Consider the following 24,729-nt stretch of genomic DNA (forward strand, 5'->3'; position numbering starts at 1 on the left):
ACTTGAGTACATGTACTTAGTTGCTTTCCACCACTGCAGGTGGCTATGTGTTTGTCAGACTTTATGTGTCGGAATCATAGACTGTATAGGGTCGGAATGCAGACAACAGGCTCGGGATGATGAGCCCACTGCAACATACAAACCCACGTGTAGTGGGGTGGTCCTCAATAAATAGCTTTCACGTGGCTCTAGCGAGGACAGAGACAGAGCACCAGACAGACTACAAGACACACATACAGTAACCATGGCTTTGGAAATGGAATCTGCAGAGTAAGTGATTGATCGATTATATATGTTTTAGTTTTTTAGCCACTTAAACCCCAGCATCCGTATTGTGGGGAAAGCTTTAGTTGAAAATAGCAGATCGACAAGCTCACAACACAACACGTTGCTTTGTGAGCTTTTTGATCGGCTGTTTTCAGTGAAAGCTTTCCCCACAATAACAGAAAACAGAAAATACACTAGTATTGAGCCCTAGGGACCCCGGTTACCCATATGGGGTTTAAGTGGTTAAAAGTGTACATTTATAATGGTCTATGTGTTGTTGCCGATCGTCATTATCGGTGGTATACATACATTCCCCTGTGTTTGTGTTTTTATTATGTCTTTTGCACTATCGGGGGAAAGCGAATTAAAATAGCAAAATAGCCTACTATACGAACATAGCCTACTACGAATTGTTTCCATTGTGCCCTTTCCTCGTATATGGTGATTAATTTTGTCCGGAGTCAGACGAACACTGTCATTCCTCTGCTTTAGACTACTTTATCATGGCCGCACGTGGAAATAGATTATCATTCATTATTATTATTATTATTATTTTATGAATGTTTGAGTGGTCTTCCGTAAACATGTCAATTCACAACGTTGATCTGTTAAAAAAACAGCATGGTCCATAACTAATGGTATAGCTGATGCTGACAAATATTCCATGCAACTTTTGCAGAAAACACAGTCAGTTCCAATATAATGATTGTTCCAAAGAGTAATTAGTCCTGAAGTCAAACTTAATTGTGAATTGCATCCCAGGCCAAGAAGCATGATCCATTGTTTGACTTGCTTAGTTAACTAGCCTATATTGCAGAATAGGGGCATAACCTTTATTGTTGCAGTTAGAATGGTGCTTAATTAGTGGTGGATCTCTATAGAGAGGTTAAAATGAAATGAATCTACCCCAAAACCTTTGGCTCATATACCAGAGATAAGTCTTAATATCATCACTGGGCAGTTTGAAACAAGTTAGCAAATGCATTTACAACTGCAACCCCATGTCACCACTAGAACCTATACCCATGCATGGCAAAGACCATATACAGTACCTGTAGTTGTTCACTGGGCCACAGCTTGTTATCTATCAATGTCTGAACAAAATCCTCAAGGTGGCAGTATATGCCGAGGACCCTGGGCCAAACCACCCTTTTCTATTGTTTATAAGTCACTCTGAAAATTGAGCTACGCAATAAATAGGTCATGAATTGAGGCTTTTGTTTTAATGAGTATTCTGTAGAAAGGGACTGGCCCCTACAGGCTTTGGGGGAGATTAAGATAATACCAAAAGAATGTCCGGTCTGGTATTCACTGTCAGCAATCACCTTCCCTTTATATGTATTTATTATTTGTTTATTTGGGGGCTTTTTTTGCTTCTAGTGTGCTCCGTCTGATCATGCAGTATTTGAAAGAGAACAACCTCAACCGGACACTGAGCACCTTGGAGGAGGAGACCACAGTAACACTCCACACGGTGGACAGCATCGACAGCTTCGTTGCAGATATCAACAGAGGCCACTGGGACTCAGTCCTGTTGGCTATCAAGTCTCTAAAACTTCCTGACAACATACTTATTGACCTTTATGAGCAGGTGAGATGGGCGGTGTTTTCATAATGGTGCTCGGATTTTAACCACTTAATATATAATTTGTTGTACGATAAATTGAGACAATAGCCAAACTACAAGCTGACAACATGTAGCATTGCAACGCGTCGTGAGCTTGTAGATCTGCTTTTTTCACTATGTAAAAAAATGTTTTAAAATACTTTTGAAAAATATTGATTTATTAAAGAAAATACTGCCCAAAATAGGGACACCAGGGTTAATGTGGATAAGCATTGTCATGTAGCTACAGTGTGAGTAGCAGGTCGGGTTAAAAAAGGCATCCATGGATCTCTGTGATAGGTTGTACTGGAGCTCATCGAAATGAGGGAGGTTGATGCAGCGCAGTCCCTCCTTCGACAAACAGACCCCATGATCATGCTGAAGCAGACCCAACCGGAGAGATACCACCACTTACAGCACCTGTCAACGCGTTCCTACTTTGATCCGTGTGAGGTGAGACCCATGAGCTGCTGCAACTTTGACATGGAATGATTTGTAGAAGGGGTGCCTTGCTGTACTGTATAAGCCTAATTTACACTAAGATGCATGACGGTGTCACTCCGTTTCAAAACTTGCTTATTTGTGGATAGTGACACGACAAAGTACAGATTAGGCTTAACTCTGCCTCTCATTACAGGCTTACCCAAAGGGTAGCAGTAAAGTGAAGCGCCGAAGGGCTATAGCCCAATCGCTGGTGATGGAGGTCAGTGTGGTGCCACCTTCACGTCTCATGGGGCTTCTGGGAGAAGTTGGTGTGAGTGGCCCTGTATTTCTATCTATTCCAAATGCTCACATTGATTAGAGCACTTGCTCTCAAAGTGGGGTCCAGGCACCCAAAGGGGCCAAATGAGTTAATATAGCATCAAAATCAGTTAAACCACTTTCACCCTATTTGAAAATAGCGTATCTGCAAGCTCACAACGTGTTGAGATGTTACACGTTGTAATATTTCGGAAACATTTTAACAACACAAATCTTGTATGGGGGTCCCTGCTGGCACTAAATATTTTCAGATGGAGGTCTGTGGCCAAATACATATTAATTTGGTGGTCCTTGACATGAAAACGTTTGAGAACCACTGGGAGTAATGATGAAACCATACAAGGGTTGTTGCTCTGTCTCACCATCTGAGAGTCGAACAAAGACACCAGTCCTTTCATGTTTTTTAATTAATGTACATAGTGTCTTGTAAATAATTTTCTAAAATTGCAATGAAGTTGCACATCTTTTTTTGTTACTAATTTCTCCCCTGGCTTCTCAGTCTCTGAAAATCCATCAAGAACACGATAACCTGTCTCCAGATATGACCATTGTCATATCAGGAAGCAAGACTGCAGAGAGACACGAGGAGGAGAGCTTTCCAACGCACCTCTACCGCCACATAAAGGTACAGTAGACAGCACAAGCTTGGAATAATGTAGCACCACTCAACGTATTGTACACGCACGCACACACATACTGTAAACACACACACACACACACACACACACACACACACACACACACACACACACACACACACACACACACACACGCTTGTGCATACACACGAGCATATGTGCACCCACAGATAAAGATAATTGCTTTTTTTTTTACCTGAAGGCACTTGCTATCTGTTCTTTACTCACTTGCATCCAGATGGATCTGCATGAAGGACTTGACCTTGCTATTTTCTGTCCAAGGGAGAAACTGAGCACTGCCAGCCAAAACGGCAGGCAAAGTCTTTCCTCCCACACCAAAAGACATGCATGCGAGGGACATACAGTACTTCTGCCAGTGCCCTGGGGCAGTGGCCACTACTCGTAAGAGTTAGGATGGCAGAAATCTATGTGGAACGATGATTTAAGTCAAGTAAAATGTGTTTGTAAAATGAATGTAAAGCAAGCAAGGCAAATATGTGTTCTGCCGATCAGTCCTCTGCTCCATTAACCTATGCTTCTGCTAGGTGATTTGAGGACATAATGTTAGCCTCTCCTATGCTGATGATACACAATAATGTACCATCAAACCAAATGATGCAGATGCCTTAAGCTCCCTGAACGCCTGTCTGTCTGCGATCAATAAGTGTATGAGTAATAGCATTCTAAAAATAAATGAGAATAAGACAGAAATCACATTGGCTCCAGAGTGAAAAGGGAGGAAGTCTTTAAAAGATAAAATCACTGACTCCTTGATGTTTTATGTACCTCCGCAAGCCCTTTGATCCTCTACTGCAGGATTGCCAGACATGCATATTGCATAACCCGACTCAAAACAAAACTGGAGATGCAGCTTTCGATAATTATTATGCTCCCAAATTATAAAACACCATAACTAAATAGATTAGAGAGGGGGCTGTTTTGACATCTTTATCATCTTTTTTTTTAACATAGCTTATTCCTTCTATAGCACCATTTTATTTCCATTTAAATTTCCACTTAACTTTCTTATTGATTATGTGCTTTACTTAGTTATTTTTAGCTGTTTTCTTTATTACCATTTTAGTTTCCCCCTTTCTTTTAATGCAATTGATCTTTCCTGTTTGCTTCCTTTTAATCTTTCCTAGGTTTTTAATCTCTTAAATTTGAAGCTCATTGAGCTACATCATTTGAATGGAAGGTTGATTCAAATAAAGCTATTATTGTTTATTCTTTTTTTTATTCTTATTCAGCTGGTTGTATGTTGTTCAACTGGTAACCATGAAACAACAAGGCATCAGTCTTCTGGAAGATAAAGGAATGTTCAAGAGTAACGTGTGTGTGTGTGTGTGTGTGTGTGTGTGTGTGTGTGTGTGTGTGTGTGTGTGTGTGTGTGTGTGTGTGTGTGTGTGTGTGTGTGTGTGTGTGTGTGTGCGTGTGTGTGCGTGTGTGATGTTGTTTTGTAGTTTGGACAACGGTCACATGTGGAATGTGCCCGTTTCTCTCCTGATGGCAAGTACTTAATCACTGGATCAGTCGATGGGTTTATTGAAGTCTGGAACTTCGCCACTGGTAAGATTAGTAAGGTAAGTATTTGTTAGGTAAGTATTTGACCATAGTTTCTCCAAATGTTGCTAAGACAGATTGTATGATTGTATATGATGTATTATAAAGTACATAATATGCATAGAGACAATATGTAGAGGCACATTCTTGTGTGTATATATATATATATATATATATACACCGATATATAGATATTGTAGATAGAGAGATATACGTACATACAGTAACTATATGTATAACTATAACTAATATGATTAATCATGTTTTTTGGGTGTGTGTGTGTACATGCTGTTGTCTTTGTTGTGATGTGGTGTATGCATGGCTGACTTAGGATGTAAAATACCAGGCCCAAGACAGCTTCATGATGATGGATGAAGCCGTGCTGTGCATGTCCTTCAGCCAGGATACAGAGCTTCTGGCCTCTGGGGCTCAGAATGGCAAAATAAAGGTCTTTTCATTTCACATTCTTCACCTTACAACAGTGCTTCTAAACCTTTTCTGGATCAGGGCCCACTTGAAAACATTGTGTTGTGGTAGAAAGCTGTAGTGGCGAGATCCTACTGTATGTAGAAGAGAAACCCCCTATGCAGGGGTGAGATCCTATGTAAAACTAGAGAAAAGGATAGGGGTTAGAAGGCCTCTAGAGCAGGATATTGAATACAAGTATTTATGCATGAAGAGTATGGTGAAATATCTACTCTGAGTTCAGCAAATATTCAGCACTACTAGGGCAAGGGTCTGAAGTCCATTTCTGGGAAAACCCCGGGAAGAGAGCCATAGAAGGACCCATAAGAGGGGGATAGCAAGTATAAAAATCGTATTTATCTGAATCAAGGGTAGTTCTCAGAATTAATATCATGTCAGAGCGAACTCTTAAATTCTCGGAAAAGAGGTAGTTTACATGGAAGATGTTGTTATGTGCCTAATAGATTGAGAAATGGCCAGACATGGATGAGGGAGGAGGGGGCCCGCCCAAAGGGACTGCGTCAGATAAAAAGTTTATAAATACTGAGTAAAAATATAATTAGACAGATTTGAACGGAGATGAGCTTGTGAGCACTGACCCCATTCTGCTATGCTGTTTGTAACCTGACTGCACGCAAATAAACTGACATTGAGGATCCACCTCGACTCCTGTCCTTCCATCCATACACCTGGTGAAAGAGTATCTTAGTCTACAGGTATCCACTTCACTTGTAAGTGTTCTCGGCCCACCCATATGACCACTTAACACGGCAACTGATAGGCTGCCGTGTTAAGTGTTCAGATGGGTGGGCTGTGTGCATTTTCAGAGACAGTTTATTTTAATAATCAATCAATCGATTGTGTTCCGGCTTGGATCGATGGAACCAACGTAGCATAATTTAAGTTGTTATTTAACTTTATCACAATGAAAACATTTTTTTCTTGGTGTTTGCCAATTATTTGGGAGCCCACTTGCAATACCCTCGCTGCCCACATAGGTTGAGAACCGCTGCCTTTACAAAACTGTTGTTATGTTAAGGTCATTTTGACATTCTTGGTATTTTTATCTTGAAGTGACAAATGAAAGTATCTCTTTATCTTTGTTGTGTGTGAAAAGTGTTAATGTTATCTTGTCAATACTTGTTTCAAATGTGTTAACAATTAACACTGTAAAAACAATATAAAAAGGGTTCATGATACACATGGCAGTGCCTGCAAGTGGTGCCAAGCTAATGAGTTACCTCATCGTCGTTGGGATATTTTATTGTTATGATGGGGACTTTTTCATTCTCTAATCTATGCGTGTGTGTGTATGTGTGTGCGTGTGCGTGTGTGTGCGTGCATGCGTGCGTGTGGTGGTTTATGAGGTATAGGTATGGAAGATCCAGAGTGGTCTATGTCTCCGCAGGTTCGAGCACGCACACACCAAAGGGGTCACATGTCTGGGCTTCTCCAAGGACAGCAGTCAGATCCTCAGTGCCTCCTTTGACCAGACCATCAGGTGGGATGTACTGTCATAGTGCCATGCTTTCATCATGGACATTCCATTATGTACATTAAATCAGGATTGTGTTTCTCCCAGCAGGACATGAGTATTCCGACTATGGATGCACTGTAAAGATCCTGAGTGTTCATTTAAAGCCGCGATCTGTCACTTTTTTAGCGGTGCCAGCCGCTCTACACTTGACTATGTCCGTCCGTATGTCCGTTTGTCCGTTATGTCCGTTTGAGCCCGGATGTCCGTTTGAGCACGGGCTTTAAACAGCTATAACTCCAGTTCGCAGCATGCCAGCAAGTCCAAATTTGGTATGTGGACTTAGACCACCAATAGGGACGAGCATTGACTGCTGAAGCCCCGCCCCACCCTATTATAGCGCCACCAGGAGGCCACTGGCTTTAAACAGCTATAACTCCAGTTTGCAGCATGCCACCAAGTCCAAATTTGGTATGTGGCCTTAGACCACCAATAGGGACGAGCATTAATTGCTGAAGCCCCGCCCGCCCTATTATAGCGCCACCAGGAGGCCACTCACCAAAGGCACCGCTTCCTTCACACAGGGTGAGATTTTTGTCCTAGTGCTCAGGATTCTACCCTGGGCCCCCTGTGTGAGCAGCAAATTATATTTCTTTTGCAGTTGAGCTATAACAGAACAGGTTTTAGAAGACAAGTTATTTACGTTAGAATGAATCAATCAATCAACTTTATTGTCACAACACAATTACAGGTAAAATGAGGTGAAACGCTTTCACGTTTGCAGTTCAAGGAGTAAAACAATTATTAGAGGTAAAGAATGGAAAATAAAATGAGCACAAAAAGCCTGAAAAGAGCAGCATGTTAAAATCAGCATCATGTAATTTAAAAGAAGTCCTAAATCACATGTAGTGCATTCAGTATAGTGCAAATCGATTAAGCACATGTGACAGGCTTAGGTTTTTTTAACCAGCCCAACAGTTGCTAGATAAAAACTCTTATGGCTCTTGATACTCCAGTATCGCTTGCCAGGTTGAGGGTGCAGCAGTGGTGTGAACAGGCTGTGTCTGGGGTGATGTCTGTCCCTGATGATACTCTCAGACTTGGCTTGAGTTTCATACAATACCTCTTAAGAACCAGTAGGTGTCCTACCCGACCGCAGGAACTAGTTGTGTTAGTTATATTGTATTAATGTACTCTTATCATACACTGGTTAAAATAATGTTTTTTATTCACAACAAAAGTAATGGATTGCAGCTTTAATTGTACAAATGTAAACAAATGTACCCAATTGGTTAGAGTTTTGTCTACCCCCTGAGTTACACATGGATAAATGATATATACATTATAATATATAATTTTACTGTGTTGTTTTGGGGGAAAAAAAATGTCAAACAAGGTGAAAACCTAAGATTTATAAAACATAGAAAAGGCAGAATACAGTATTGAAAGAATTGACAAAATGCAAATGCATGAATGTATATTTGTACACATCTGTCAAAAGGATACACAAAGATAGAGAGCTTATTTACATTGTGGTCCTTTGAGTCTAAGTGTGTAAACTGATTGCCACGTAGTTTTAAGCCTGTACAGGAAAACTACCTGCAAAATCGGCATGTGTGTCATACTGCACATGGTGCACTCACATCCATTTTCCTTTTACAAATGATTACTAGAGGCCTGACATCACATTTTGCTCACATGCATTCCTGAACAGTAAAAATCCTCATCCTCATCCAGTCCTCATATCCATTTGTAACTCTGAGCGTGCACAAATGTAACCAAATGGGCCCGGAAACACTCAGGATTTTACTGTGTGCACTCATGTACAGCAAGTGCACAAAGGAGTAATCCTCTCTTTCACACTGTGACATGAGGTAAACACAGAGACAGCACATGCTCACTGCTGAGGAGTCTTGAATTTCTATTTCTGCATCATGTCGAATGAGGACAGCACATGGGCTGTGTGGGAGGAACTGATGCACCATGTGGATCAGGGACAAAGCTGCCTGCAACATGTGCCTCCACTTGCAGTTCCACGAGATGCTAGACTGCAGTGTGCCTGGATGCTATTTCATCATACAGTACCAGAGAGGGAGTGAATTAATGAGCATTAGCCATTTTTGTCACAGTTCAGCTCAGTTTAGCCAATCTACATCCATTCACTCCTAACACAAAAAAATCCCTCAGCTGCTCAGCAACTGGTGTATTTAACACACACACACGCACGCACGCACGCACACACACACACACACACACACACACACACACACACACACACACACACACACACACACACACACACACACACACACACACACACACACACACACACACACACACACACACACACACACACATATATATAGCTGCTGTTTTGTTGTTTCAGCATTGTAGTTATTTCTGATATTTCTGCAGAGACAGCTGTTAATATATCAACCCTATTATTTCAGAATCCATGAACTGAGGTCAGGTAAAACACTCAAGGAGTTGAGCGGCCACTCTTCTTTTGTGAACGATGCATCTTTCACTCGTGATGACACACACATCATCAGCGCATCATCTGATGGCACAGTAAAGGTATGCAGACTGATTAATCATTACAATGTTTTTAGTACAGTTTAGTCTCCTTGCTGGATCATTATTCTGTCCTCTCATACACTGCAGTGTGAAGCCTAATTTATATGATTTATACAAAACTGATAACTGATAATAACAAACCGATTTTCAACTGAAAACAATTATGATTTCAGTTGAAAATCTGTTATTTTTTGTTGAGCAACAACGAGTAAAGTTAGGCTTGATTTCTATTGCGTCACATTGTGTTAAAACATTACATGTGAACACTCTAGATCTGGGACGTGAAGACCACAGAGTGCATGCACTCTTTCAGATACGTGGCAGGCACCTCAGACATCCCTGTCAACAATGTGATTCCTCTCCCCCAACACCCAGAGCACTTTGTGGTGTGTAACCACTCCAACACAGTAGTCATCATGAACATGCAGGGTCAGGTGAGCATTCCGACTGCTGTCTGCTAAATGTAGTGGTTCTCAAAGTTGGGTCCACTTTAACCACTTTAACCCCATTTTATAAATCAGCTATTCAAAAATTGCCGATCTACAAGCCAACAACTGAGCTTCTAAGAGCTGCTATCTTTGAAAAATTGTAAAATGAAAAAGTGTATAATTTGGAATAATCTTGAAAAATCTTAACAACACAAATCTTATGGGGGTCCCTGGCAAAAGAAGTGCTGCTTAATTAATTAAAAGTAAATGAAAACCTGCAAAAATGTTACGTTGTCAATTGAGATGGGGACGGGGACAAACCGGGGACAATAAAATCTAAGAGTCCATTTCATTGGTCTAATGGGTGGGCCGTGTGCATTTTCAGAGCATGTTTGTTTTTCAAAGTTGTACAGAAGAAATACCATGACATTTATTTTACATTATGTCACGACCTGGCTCAAACGGTCCAGGACCCTTGGTCCATCACAATTATTATCTTTTAAAATATGAATGTTATATTAACATTCAAATTAATGAAAATGAACGTTGCAGAACCCAAAACCATTAAAGTCATATGTGTCATTGCATTTTAAGTTTAACTAATTTGTTTCACCTCTGATCATTCTGTTTTGCTTAAATGCTCTGATTCCATTTCCCCTCAGACTGTGAAGGCCTTTAGTTCAGGAAGAAAAGAAAGGGCAGACTTTGTGTGCTGCACCCTCTCGCCACGTGGGGAGTGGATCTATTGTGTGGGAGAGGATTTAGTGCTCTACTGCTTCAGTTTGGAGACGGGGAGGCTGGAGAAAACTCTAACTGTAAGCACTATTTCCAGTATCTTTGCTCATTAGCAGAGGCTACAGGAAGAGTGTATTCACTCATGTGAAATGTTCACGTTATTTTTATTCTACTGGCCTGTCACTGTAAAAAAAAAAAAAAAAAAAAAAACACCCCAAAAAACATTAAGTTAGACCAGTGGTTCCCAAACTTTTTCAGTTGAGACCGAAAAGATACATTTGTCGTCTCCACAGTGTCCAAACTTACCAGGAATCGATTAGAAATTAATCATTGACATTTACCGTTCTACAAGGAGTAAGTAGGTCTTGTGAGCTTGTAGATCTGTTATTTTCACTATTTCATTACAAAAATATCTGAAATTCTTTCTGCAAAAAGAAACAGAAAGTGTTTGATTTTGTTACTTTCTGAAACTTTTTTTTTTTTTTAATTGTTTTTGAAAATCTTTTGAAAGAAATATAGAAGAACCCGTTAAAAATGCGTCCCGAACCAGTGTTTGGGAACCACTGTGTTAGGCTGCTGCTCAGTCCAAAAATGTTGTAACAGGCAGCGACTAATGCAACCCATTAGTCGCAATGCAGCTACCTGCTGATGTTTGATCTGTTACACCCACAGGTTCATGAGAAAGAAGTAATTGGCGTCGATCACCACCCACATGAGAACCTGCTTGTCACATACAGTGAGGATGGACTCCTGAGGTTGTGGAAACCTTAGGCTTCTGCACATATAATTGTCTTAAGTTTGAATGTGTTTTCATTCTTTTCTATCAGTAGACATGGAAATGCATGACAGCGGTGAACTGTTATATTAAATATTAAATATTTATGATAAAACTGCCATGTTTGGACCTAAACAACGTCAGGCACACAGTGTAGATATTGGTTTGTAATACTTTTCTAACGGTAATATTGATTTACGGATACAGATGTAATCCTAGCTGTGTTATGTATGGTTCCTGCATGCCCCACCAGAACAGTCTAAATATCAGTATGTCTGGCAGATATGCATGTTTTTGTTGACTAGTCAAATCATTGGTACTCCAGTTACACTCTCGGTATCCAACAGCAGATTTATATTAACGGTGTATGCACTTAATTAACTCACTGCATTGGTTTGTTGTGTTGAGATACTCATTTATTTTTATGAATTGGTGTAGTTGTGCATCTGTAGGGTTAGTATGCCTGCAAGGAATTGTCTCCCAATATTTATTTATTTGTCCATCTTGTATACTGTATACACATTTCATGTCAATCTTTAAACAGTTAATAACATTGTCTTTATTTTTACTTTTAGGCCACATTGATGCATACAAACAAAAAAAAGTTAAATGTGTGAATGAATGTGTCAATGTGAATCACTGAATTATGTTATACGTAACGTAATTCAAATCTGTACATCGTTAACAAGCACATTGACATCTGAGTGATAACATGGACGGTCTCACTCAAAATGTCCACCCTGGTTCTCACTGCAGCTACATTATGTGGTCATGTGGTCATCCTCATCTAGTGAAATGTTACATACAGTAGCAATTGTTTGCTAGTGTGGCTTTTGCCGGATATAGTCTGTTTTACTGAATGTGTGGGAATATGTGAGTGTCAAGTGTGGAAAAGGAAAACATTGCAACTTTGATCTACAGACTCAGGCTTTAATTATAAATTATGACCATATAATAAACAAGTAAATGATTGGTCCTAATATACATACAGAATTATTAAGACACTTTATAATATTTTTTCTTCTTTACATTAGAATGCTGCTGACTTGCTCTGAAATCCTTTAACACTGTTTGCAAGAATAATTCTGGAAATATATGACGAGGCCTCCCTTTGGACATTTTAAAACAGCCCAAGTCAAATGTTAATTGAACAAACAAAACTGAACCATGAGCAGCTCTTGAGTTATGTTATGGATAAGCCGTTATGCTATTGAGGTACTGTCTGCGCAGTAAGGTTTTTGTTTTTCCAACCAGATTAATTAACCAAGGTTAAGAAGCTACATCAGATTTGTTTTGTTTTATCCCAGATGTGGCTCCCAAAGCCAAACATATTGGCTGTAAAGTAATATTGTTATAACATGTGTAGTTTTTGTAACATGCATACTGTGATTTAATCATATTTATAGTCAACTGGGGCAAAATATGGCAAACAGCAAACATACCAGTACATCGGTAAACTGGAGGGAAAAATGTTCAAGGCAGTAACCAGATCCAGTCACCAATAAGCACATAGATCTGTAAATTCTTTGAAAATAGTGCCTTATGAAAGACAAATAGCAAGGCTACTGCAAGTTTTGACAAAAAACAGATAAGCCTACTGTAATTCTTCAATTGTATGATTGCATTGTGGCTCTGCAACAATTCTCAACCTCCCATGTTTATTTAGAATATCTTCCAAATCTGAATAAGGCAATATAACAAAGCATATTGTGTATGTACCGTTAGCTATGCAAGACATTAATACAGTCATACATGGCCGTGATTTCTCTAAGGTCAAAATGTTACATACAAGTAAATTACTTTGAACAAAATAATCTCAAGTAGCTTGGAATGAATTAACTGTCATCACATCTTTTTTTCACATGTGCCATTATTTAGATATAGCCCTTATGTTCAGTCACTCTGCACATAAAATACACCCGGCACTGAACACAGTCTGTCACTATCTTAGTGAATAATGAAATGAGCCATTTGTCCTCATCTAGACCGGATTTCGGGCTCACTCAGTCAAACAGCTTTTTATGGCATCATTTAAAAAAGGTAAATGTCTGAAACAGTGTTTGATTAGGCAAACATTACTCTCTGAAAGCCACAAAATCAGTGGTCCTTGAGCTAGTTGATGAAAAGAACAAAAAAAGAAGAAAGAAATCTAATATAGAGTTAACGCAACAAACATATTTCAATGAGTCCCATGAGTAAATCTAAATCCCTGTGCAGGAACTTTAACAGGATCCTTTCAGTCCACAAACAATAACAGTACAACACAAACAACCAGGTAGAACTTGCTTCAATCACAGTCCCATATATCCAACTTATAAGACCACAAGATTAGAAATTAACATTTTAAAATAATTGAAAGAAAGAAAAAGTGCACAAAACTGTCAAAAGGGTGCATTGATACAAAGATTGGGGATCAAGGTTAGGGAAAAAAGCAATAGGCCGGGTTCCGTTTAAGACGTTTGGCACTGGACACCACCGGCAGTGGCAAAGTCATCTTCTTCCATAGTGGTTGTGTAGTTGCGGTGGTGTCTTTTTCTCTTTTCAAAATCACAGTCCTCTAGTTCGGAATAGATGTAGAGGTCATCATCCATGCTCTCTGGCTGATCTGCCTCCAACTTTTCTGGAAGGTACCTCTCCAAGTCTTTCAGCTTGTGCTTGGGGAGGAAATTGGCTTGTGGAAACACCACCTGGGGTTATAACCAAACATAAGTTAAATAGGATAATGGCATAATGGTGCACATTTTGATGTATTATGTCAACAGAACATTTTGTTTGTGCGAGGAAACGAAGAAAAGTACAAGCCATACCTTAAACTCAACGATAAGACGTCCCTTCTCAAATGTCCTGCGGTGCATGGGCATCCCTTCATCCGGGACACACTTCTTGTCTCCAGGCTTGATTAATTGCCCTTTAGGAAACAAAATGGTTTCAGTTTCTCAATTAAAGAGACATTGCCATAGGCCTATTATACCTAGATAATGACCACTGGTTATTATCGTTATGTATTGTGGATCTGATATTATGAATTCACAAAATGTGAAAAACATTCACAATAAATATCACAAGATATAATAAAATATTCAGATATTGTCTTCCTTGGCCTACTGGCAGTGTGCACAATAAGGACAGACACATAAGGGAACTCCACCCTCCACTTGTAGTCTCACCAAAGCCCTTTCGCTACCAGTCTAGTATTAAGCATATCTTTTGAAATACTTAATACTATAATAAAAACTGCTTCACAATAACAATTAAGAGTTGTTCCGATACCGATACCAGTATGGGGAAAGCCGCCGATACTGCCTAAAATGCTGGCAATTGCAAGTATGTCAGTCTATGATTATCTGATACCATGTAATTTATCAGATGATATTTGGGTTTTTCAGTTGATGTTGCACTGCTGTTGTACTCTTACTGTACTGCTTTCATAATTTTACCAACTTGTGGCTGCACTTTAACAATTATTGTGGGCGAGCACACTTAAGTTATTCTCACTATTATTTATTTATTTATTCTGCACATTTTTTGGCAACTAACAAGTCCTTCATACTTCTAGATAGAAACTTCTTTTGTACTTTTTGAGATATTAAACTTTTAATCGCCAAGGAAATCCCATTAGTTTAAATGGGGAAATGCCATTTAGCTACAGTGGAGCCAGATGAAATCCTAAGAATTTTGACAAATGTTTGTAAACTCACTACGCCCAAAGATGTTGGACTAGATATATACGATACATCAAAATGTTCACACTAAACTGTGCAATTTATGCTTTTTGCATTATGACCACATTTTGAGACCAATGTTCCTTTACCCTCTTAACCCACTAATCAAATCCCACAAAGTACACCTGCCAATTTTCCAAGTGTAAAATTAGGATACGAGTGTCAGCCATAAGATTGTCAGCTCAAAAGGAAAATAACAAAATTGAATTGAATGTATAGGGCTTCCAGACAGACTGGTTTACCTGGATGGGATGTGATAAGGAGGGTTCTATTGTCCAGTGTGGGAACAGCCTTCTGGAAACCACACAAAGACTCAACCAGCTGCAACTCCATGGTCATGAATAGATTCTCTCCTTGCCTGGTGGCAACAAGACGGCCAGAGTTAAACAAGGGCAAAAATCACCTGATGCATTATGCAGGCTGCAAAATGCAACCGGCACCACAGTGATTTTTTGGTACAGTGTACACCGCAGCTGGGTACGTATTCACCTCGTTGTTGCATGGCAACCGCAGAATCACATGTCAATCAATTTGAGCTAGTTAACATTTATTTGTGCTGCTAATGCTACCACTATACTATACGTTACTCTAGTCTCTCAACCAATCGGATAGTAGGAATCAAGGCAGGGTTTAATAACAGTGTGGCTTGAGGCTTCCATGTGGAGCTCAGTCATCTACAGTAGGTCTAGGATGTTTGAATGCATATTTGGGCCATGTTTCAGCCTGATCCAGTCCAGTGGTTTGCGAGATTAGCCTAGGTGGCTGCACTCCTATAGAGCCATACTGTAAAAACGGCAATGACGTGGGGTGCTTCACCGCTTTGAATTTATTTTTATGCCACGACTCAGTAGGAGGCAAGAAGTCCCTAATGGTTCGGTCTCTCAGTGTTTGTCTAGGGCTAATATCGCAAACAGCTGGACTGATCAGCACCAAATTCCTTGTGCATGCTGCTAGTAGGCCAAGAACGTATTTCCATGCATTTTTCAACGTTCACATGTCATTTGGAATCGAAAAGCGGTGGATTGGGCTGAAAACTTGGCCAAATATGGAGTCTTAAGGCATAAATATGTCAGACGAATGACGTCATTGACTGGCCAGATGAGGTCCGAGATCTACATGGGAGCCAGCCGTTATTAGACCATGTCTGTTTTTTCTTAATTCAGGACTCACAAATGCAAGTTGCATAGAGCAACCAGCTATGCAAAAGCAGCAGGCTAAAAGCTTCTGATATAAATTACAAAAAGACACCTCTTCTGCTAAAATGCATCCTTTGTGGTCATGTCCCAAGAGTACCTTTTGCTAGAGGTTTGGACTTGACATATTGAATAAATAAGATGTTGCTCATAACACTGGGTAAGAAACTGAAAATATCAATTTACTACCATAGAAAACTCATTAAAATACTGCATGTTACCAATTGAAGTTAAATGCAATCATAGCGTATCATAACTTTCTCTTGCAACTTAATCTAGATGGAAAGTGGGGTCTACGCGCATAAGGTGATTTTTTTCTCGCCACCTATTTTTTCTTAATCCTTGAAGTGTGTATTTTAAGATTTTTCCAGGTAACAGGCTGAAATAATGTCCCAGGGGGTTCATTATTTTTTTTAAAAGATGTTGTTGGGGCTTTTTCTGCCTTTATTGATAAGATAGTGGGCTGACAGGAAATGGGGAGAGAGATGGGGGTGACACACAGCAAAGGTCATCGGGATCGGGAGCCGAACCTGCGACACGCTGTCAAGCTGGATTATCAGCACTAGACCATACCCGGTCGACGCATCCGTGGGGGGATATGCGCACATGATCTGGCAACCCGGGAGGCGACATTGTTTGACACATAAACGCTAATAAGAAGCTGAGATTTGATGAAATTGAAAAACGGGCTTCACAGTTAACACATTGGGTGCCAAAACCGTATATATACGGTTTTGGGAATACAACCATGGAGTGCCAAAACCGTATATATACGGTTTTTGAAAAAAAATATTTTTTGAAGATTTAGACTACAATCCACTTCCTGGTTAACTTATGACTTCAAAAGCCTGTATCTCGGCTCCTAAAAAATGGTTAAAAATCCTGGCACTCAACGTACATTTTTTTTATAAACCTCTGGCACCCCAAGTGTTAAGTTCAGATGGTAATGGTCAATGGCTGTGTGCAAAATCAGAGCAAGCTGTGTGCAAAATCAGAGCAATTTCTCCAGCCAGTGAGGAGAACCGGGTAGTGACACCACTACACTCACCACTACAGTCAGACGGACATACAGAGGTTACTAGAATTATAGTATGATATGTGGTATGCGCCTGGACCGCTAGGCCAGCAGTCGGCCCATGGGGTTCATTTGAACCCTTTATTACACATATCCTCAACCCAAACCCTCAAATGGAAACGATAGCATATAGACAATCTTTGGAAGTATACAACATACAAATGAACACATTTTCCACTGAAGGAATTCATTAAAATTGGTATTATTAAGATTCAATCCTACTTTGCCTCATTTTCTGTCATAAAATGACAGAAAATGTTCAGATCTAAATTCCTCTTTTATCTAAATATTTGTGGTTTGTTTTCTTGCCTACTATTTTCTCATAATCCTTGGGAGGCTGAAAAAAGGTTGTCGAGGTTTGGTCCAGGTGGCAGACACCCTAAGTTTAAGAGCAGCCTTAAAACGTTCCTTCCATTTGGGGAACAACAGTACCATCGTGATCCATAGCTCTAATGTCGTCATAGCCAGTGCAGTGCCACGTTTGATTACCAATACCTCATTAACAAATGACATGACCTGCCTGGTGAAACATGTTCAACACCTCTTATGAATGTGTAGTGTGGTGAAGTATGTATGTACATTTGTATGGCACTTCTCACAGAGAGAACTCACAAAGTCCTTTACATATAAAAAAATAAAGAAATAAAGACAGCACGAAATGATTAAAAACAAAAACATCAAAAAACTAAACATCTAAGACATTCCACAAATGCTTGTTTAAACAGTAGTGTTTTTAAGTGATTCTTAAAAATGTCCTGCAGCTCTCAAAACCTGTGGAAGGGCATTCCATACCTTTTTGTGCTGCCCACAGAGGAGCACGGAGGGGGGAGCAGTTAGGGGTTACGCGTCTTACTCACGTGTCTTGCTCAGAGACATTTCGACACTTAAGCCCCATTTAAAAAAGAAAAGAAAATAGAAGATCTACAAACTCACAATGCATAACAGAACTGCTATCTTCACTATTAGTTTATTTAAATTTCGGAAAAATTAAGAGAATCTGCTAAATGCCTAAATTGGAAACATGTTTCACCAGGCAGGTCAGGTCATTTGTTAATGAGGTAATCAAACATGGCACCGCACTGGCTTGCGCGGTGATGATGGTGCTATTGTTCCCCAAATGGAAAGAAAGTTTTAAGCCTGCTCTTAAACTTAGGGTGTCTGCCTCCTGGACCAAACCTTGAGCCTGATAGTTGAAAGTTCTCTCTTGGAAATTCTAGGAGCCAAAACATAAGCCTTCATAGCCTACTGGGAATGCAGTGTGCACGCACGCGCGCACACACACACACACACACACACACACACACACACACACACACACACACACACACACACACACACACACACACACACACACACACACACACACACACACACACACACACACACACACACACACACACACACACACACACACACACACACACACACACACACACACACACACACACACACACACTAAACAAACTATCAAGTATTAGTAAAAAAGACAAATATATAGATGTAATCGTTTTGCCATTTTTTTGCTATATTGAAATGGAGCCAAGATATGATTTAATTTTAATAATACACATTTTACTGAAGTTATTAGACATTATTTGAGCGTGGTACCTGTTATAATCTTAAAATACACACTTCAAGGATTGAGAAAATGCAGTTGAAAAATCTATTACAATACATTATGACTGTAATTGAAGATGTTTGGTCCTAATGTTACCTGGTGAAACATGGATGTTCTCTTTGGTCCAGGACAATGATAATATCGCCAGGTTCCAGTCCTGGTTCTTGGTCTCCTTCACCATGGAAAACTATTTTCTGGCCATCTCTCATTCCTGTGCAAATCAAGTCAATATGCCAAATATGTTGTTTTTCTGTTACCTCTAAGATGATGCAGTATTATACAAACATGTGGTCTGTAAATTGTTTAAGCAGCACAAAATAAACATTAATTCCAACACTCCCACCTTGTTCAATGTGGACCTCCAAGATTTTGTTACGTCGCAGAATTTTGGCTCCACCGCAGCCTTTACAACGGTCCTTGTGGCTAATGCGCTGTCCTTGGCCCTGGCAGCTATGACACACAGTGCTCACCTGCTGAGCCATTCCTGCTGTAATCTGGTGCCAGCGAACCTGCACACCTGTACCTTGGCAGGGCATGCACATCTCTGCAGCTCCCTTCCGACTCCCACGACCTAACAAAGGAAAAAAGAAATGCTGGTGGGCCGTGTGCATTTTCAGAGCATGTTTATTTTAATATTCAAGAATCAATCAACCGATGATTGTGTTTCTGCTTGGATCAATGGAACAATTTTAAGTCAGAACTGCTCAGTACAGTTGTTTACACAAGAGGGATTGTGAGGCTCAAGCGTACAAAAGGAAAACATTAACTAATATTTATTTAATGTCTGCCAACATTCAAGTAGAACTTCAGCATGGTAAAATAATGGGTCACACTGCCAATAGTTTGTAGTTGCCTACCTATCCAAAGTCAATTAATCTTTTTTTAAGGTGCATTCACACCAGACTAATCATGTCGCTTGAATAGCCAGGAACATGCCACTGTTTTTCGGTCATGAATGTAGAGTGTGTTTTGGCTTGTGTAGATGGTCGAGAGGCTGCCATGGCCATGCATGCACTTAACGTACAGCAGATTACACAGCGGTGTATCAAAGACTGTCAGCGTGCGCTACTATGGCTACTTATACTACTAATCAGATTTGATTGTTTTACAATCGATTGTGCATCGATGATTATTAGAGGTTTGATTATTTATTTGACAGCCCTACAAAGAACATTTCCACATGAAAATAAGATTGTATAGGACTGTGGTTCTCAAACATTTTCATGCCAAGGACCCCAAATTGAATGCATTAGGTCCCCATTTGAAAGGATGTAGTGACAGAAACCCCCATAAGGGGGGTTGTTGGTTTAGATTTAGTACAGAATTCTACAACTGTCTATACAGTCGGTTGGGGAGATAACAGTGGAGTGTGAAACCTATGAGCTGAATGTTCATTTTGTCATTGGGCAAACTTCTAGCCAGTGAAATAAGTGTGAAATTAAACGGTTCCTCATTACTTGGTAGCCCGTGGAACCCCCTCAAGGATCCCTGCACCCCACTTTGAGGACCACTGGTATAGGATATGACTTACCATCACATTTTTCACAAAGCGTATTCTTCTGGACAGAAAGTTTTCTTGTAGCTCCATTATAAAGATCATCCAAAGACACTGAAAGCTGATGAACAATATTCTTTCCTGGAAATGGAAAAGAACATTAGAATTCAATTCTACAGAAGACAATTCTAAGAAAATATGCTAAAACAATGCAACTCTCAAGATAGGGTTAACATGGTTGCATCTCAAACACACTATCAACAACAACGCGTTGTACATTTTTGATTCATACTATGATTTAGACCAAGCGAGACCTAGCATACCTCTTAGCTTAGCTCTTTGGCCACCTCCTCCAAAAAACATGTCAAAGATGTCCATGGGCGATGCAAAACTCCCACCACAGCCCCCGCCACCACCACTAGTTCCACCTTCCTTTATTGCCTTCTCGCCTCCTCGGTCATACACTTTTCTCTTCTGCGCGTCTGACAATACCTCATATGCTTGAGATATCTGCTTGAACTGCACAGAAATAAATAAAAAAATATTTGTGTTCACAAAATATAACTCATGGAAAAACTGCCATGGAAACATCTAGTCTCTCAGAAAGAATATACCTTGACTTTTTGTGTAACAAAATGTAAACAATACATTCATGAATAGTACTGTTCACTTTGTACTCCTACTTGCTTACAAACAAAAAAGGTATGCAATTTTTATTCCATTCTGGATAAAATTTCAAGAATTATTCTTCCAAATTGACAGAGTAAAGTATTTAGAGTTGTGTGTAGAGCATACGTGTTCGGCATAAATGTCAACTTATGGTAATAAATAACAAATTACCCTCTCGCCCTCTGTAGGATTCTTGTCAGGGTGGTATTTCAAGGCCAGTTTTCGATAGGACTTTTTCAGCTCATCGGGTGTGACACTAGGCTTCACACCCAACACATCATAAAACCCTGTTTCCTTAACCATGGTTTTCTTGGAGGATTAACCTGAGAGAGTAAATAAAAACAAAACAATTTAATCAAACGGGAAACAATTGTATTTTAGGCTATAAAGGCTTAGGCTATAAAACACATTCCAGAACACAACACAATTCTCAATGTTCATTTAACTAAATGCACCTATATTATATTTGTACAATCTCTGAGTTGCAAACAAATTAATGAACACTTGAGGACAGTATAACACAGGCATTTACTAATAACAATAATTGGTCTAGGACTTATTGTGTGTCCTAGGACTAACACTTTATCCACCGAAACATGTCAGATTAAATTGATTAACCGGCCCTGCTGATAACACACATGCCGAGGTCTGGACCCCGTACTGTCAAGACACTGTCTATGTCTCAGTCTGTATCTATGTACTGCAGCATTGACTTTTACTCAAAGTTCTCCCATGGGACAAATAAAGTGAACCTTGAAGACACACTGGTCCTACATCCAATCGTTTCCTCCAGTTACAATGATTTCTATTGTCAGGAGATTTGAACAGGAGAAAAATAAGAGCGATGACGGGACCATATGTTCCATTTACACAGAGTTAAATTAACCCATTTTGGGTGGGAACCCCTATTTGTAACTATATATTTCAGGACGGGAACCCCTTTTGGGGTTCTTGTTGCTATGTACAGTATATAGCAACATTTGTTGTAATTTTTGAATAAATATTTGAAGTTTTTCAGAAAACTTAGGTCAGGATTTAGAAGGCATTTTAGAATCGGCCTCAGGTCTAAATGGGTTAACACACAGGATTTTTTAAATCACAAACTCCTTTCCTCCCAAGGCTACTTATAGACTTTTTAAAGTTCTAAATATGTACTGTATGTGTTTTGTGGTGTAATTCCCACAGTGTTTATTCTAGCCACCCCTTTCCTAATGCTGTGTCACACTTCAATAAAACAGCTGGGTAGTGGTATTATTGGTGGACTACTGACATGATCATGTCAGTAGTTCACCAATTATACCCTCCATTCAACATAGTTTGAACTAGGACCTCAATGGAAACAAGTTCACTGGACTTTTTTGAGTTATCCTTTTAGACTAAGTGTTTGACTGTACTCTGCTGTTTGCATTTCTGTCTAATAAAATATTCAAATCAATCAACTAAGGCAAAGTAGCCTTGGATCAAGAAATACTATCATATATGCATTTGACCGAGTATGACTTTTACTTTCTTATCCATCATAGATACGAAAGCAAAAGTTAGACTCGATCAAATACATCTATGATAGTCTTGATCCAAGGCTAAACAAGGCCAAGCAAACTCTAAACATCCCGTGAGCAGATGTACATGAAGGACTAGCATACGTTCTCCAAAGTGTCATGCTAAAAAGAACAACGGTCGATGCCACAACAGAATCGTTGTATTATTATTATTATAGCTACAATGACTGTTTCTCACGGGTAGGTCAAGCAGTGTGTTCTAGAGACACTTTAAGTAAACACAACACTGAAGACTGTTAGCAGTGGTGGATAAAAGCCTATTCTATTCTATTCTATTCTATTCTATTCTCAACCAGTGGTCTTGAAAGGGATTCCAGGTGGTCCCCAGCTAAATGATGGAGAGTTGGTAACCAAATGGACCCTTAATAGAACTTTAACTCGTGAGAGCGTAAAAATGAAACCAAACCAATTGCGGGTCCATTTGGTTTCATTTTACGCTCTCAATGGTTACATTGTTAAACATCTGAAATACTACTGCTAAGTCTACACAATTAGGTAATGTAATAGGATTACATTCCTTTTGATCAACGTGTGCCTGTCATCTCTCCTGCCACCAACATTAATACAACATGGAATTGAGGACAACATCTCATCCAACGATAACAAAATATTCTATAGTCTTAGGTCCGAGAGTCTAAATCTCATCAAATGGTGGTCCGCGGCTCAAATGCCCAATAAATAATGGACCGTGATGGCGTGATATGAAAAGGGTTGAAAACCAAACCACTGCTGTTAGCATAACAACAGACTAGCATAAGGCACTGTTAGCACCATGCTAAGCTAGGCCAACTAACGCTGTTCACCAGGCCTAATAATAACGTATAGTTCGGGGCTAAACCAAGTTGAACCCTCAAGTTAAACTACACCAACATCATACTATTTACATAATACAGTTATAGATAGGTGTCGGTGAATTCATACCTGTTCAAATAAAGGATTTCCAATGTGGAGAAGTTAAGAGAAAAGGCCAGGAGTTCAGTCACAGATGATGCACTCTGTACGCTCAGCTCACCTTCTGTCGCCTGTGTCTCAACCTTCGAACTTTGTGACTCCGACTGACTAGAAACGAGAACACAGAAAAAAGGACAAGACACCGACGTCATTTAGAGGAATGACGGGCGCCGGACTCGTGTTTCTCAAAGTTGGGCCCGGGGACCCCCTAGGCCCAGGGCAATGGTTCCCAAACTGGGGGTCGGGAACCTAGGGGGGTCCCCACATGATTTCTTTTTTGGGGGGGGTGAGTCCACAGATGACAGTGAAGTGACAATTTAAGGACTTTTAAGACCTTTTTAATATAAAAAAAAGGAAGGAAGAAAGAAAAGAAAAAGACCAAAGTATCCAAAGTCCAGTAATCCAAAGTAATCAACCAACTATAGCAGGGGTCTTCAACAGGGGGTGCAGGACCCCTAGGGGGTCTTCAGAGTTACTACAGGGGTCCGCCAAATCTTTGTGTGATATATAGGCTATTTATATATTTTTTACATTAACCACTTGAACCCTAGCATCCCTTTTCTGAGGAGAACTTTAGCCAAAAATAGCAGATCTACAAGCTCGTTGTGGGCTTGTAGATTGGCTATTTTTGGCAAAGAGGGCATAGGTGTAGAGACTCAAACGAAATTGAATGCCTACCCTACATTCTAAGTCCTTGTCAGGGTGGGGGGTACCCAGTTGAACCGAGTCAAACGAAATTGAATGCCTACCCTACATTCTAAGTCCTTGTCAGGGTGGGGGGTGCCCAGTTCAAATATGATTATATTGGGGGTTTCACGGCCTGAAAAGGTTGAGAACCACTGCCCTAGCCTTGAGGCGGATCCAACAGGGCCCTGTTGGCAAAAGTAGTTATCATTATTAAGGACCTCAATGGAAACAAGACCACAAGGACTTTTTGGACGGACCTTTTAGACAGAGTGTTTTAACTGTGCTTGTGCTGTTTTTACATTTCTGCCTAATAAAATGTTCAATCAATCAATATCAGTTAAACCACTTTAACCCATCCAAGTACATCCAAGTTGAGCTTGGTGATCGGCTATTTTCCAAAACAAATCTTGAAAAATGTGAAACATTTGGAATATATTTCAATCATTTTTTTAATAACCCTTTGTGCCTGG

At 39.9% G+C, this 24,729-nt stretch overlaps 2 protein-coding genes across 2 annotated transcripts; one reads left to right on the top strand and one right to left on the bottom strand.

Moving 5' to 3' along the window:
- Positions 1-211: 211 nt before the first annotated feature.
- LOC311052914 (WD40 repeat-containing protein SMU1-like) lies at positions 212-11,792 on the top strand. Its single transcript, XM_084068218.1, has 12 exons — positions 212-270; positions 1,648-1,858; positions 2,174-2,326; positions 2,511-2,627; positions 3,135-3,260; positions 4,737-4,856; positions 5,168-5,284; positions 6,675-6,802; positions 9,226-9,352; positions 9,625-9,786; positions 10,443-10,595; positions 11,188-11,792. The coding sequence occupies exons 1-12, from the start codon at positions 245-247 to the stop codon at positions 11,284-11,286; spliced, it is 1,539 nt and encodes a 512-aa protein (XP_083924344.1). The 5' UTR covers positions 212-244; the 3' UTR covers positions 11,287-11,792.
- Positions 11,793-12,653: 861 nt separating this feature from the next.
- On the bottom strand, positions 12,654-23,654 carry dnaja1 (DnaJ heat shock protein family (Hsp40) member A1). The gene is made up of 9 exons (XM_084067827.1): positions 23,543-23,654; positions 21,234-21,385; positions 20,717-20,912; positions 20,430-20,534; positions 19,242-19,469; positions 18,995-19,109; positions 15,255-15,370; positions 14,098-14,198; positions 12,654-13,977 (listed from the first exon to the last, which is right to left on the bottom strand). Exons 2-9 carry the CDS (start codon positions 21,363-21,365, stop codon positions 13,741-13,743), a joined length of 1,230 nt encoding a protein of 409 aa, XP_083923953.1. The 5' UTR covers positions 21,366-21,385; positions 23,543-23,654; the 3' UTR covers positions 12,654-13,740.
- Between the last annotated feature and the right edge of the window lie 1,075 nt (positions 23,655-24,729).

The sequence above is a fragment of the Gymnoscopelus microlampas genome (genome assembly GCF_963454915.1).
Source record: "Gymnoscopelus microlampas genome assembly, chromosome: 2".
NCBI lineage: Eukaryota > Metazoa > Chordata > Actinopteri > Myctophiformes > Myctophidae > Gymnoscopelus > Gymnoscopelus microlampas.

Coding starts and splice junctions, on each gene's coding strand:
- LOC311052914 (XM_084068218.1), top strand. CDS start 245: ATGGCTTTGGAAATGGAATCTGCAGA. Junction 4,857..5,167: donor CCACTGGTAAGATTAGTAAG/GTAAGTATTTGT, acceptor TGGCTGACTTAG/GATGTAAAATACCAGGCCCA. Junction 10,596..11,187: donor GGCTGGAGAAAACTCTAACT/GTAAGCACTATT, acceptor TTACACCCACAG/GTTCATGAGAAAGAAGTAAT.
- dnaja1 (XM_084067827.1), bottom strand. CDS start 21,365: ATGGTTAAGGAAACAGGGTTTTATGATGTGTTGGGTGTGAAGCCTAGT. Junction 19,470..20,429: donor GCTTTGTGAAAAATGTGATG/GTAAGTCATATC, acceptor TTCCTTTGTTAG/GTCGTGGGAGTCGGAAGGGA. Junction 14,199..15,254: donor CCTTATCACATCCCATCCAG/GTAAACCAGTCT, acceptor TGTTTCCTAAAG/GGCAATTAATCAAGCCTGGA.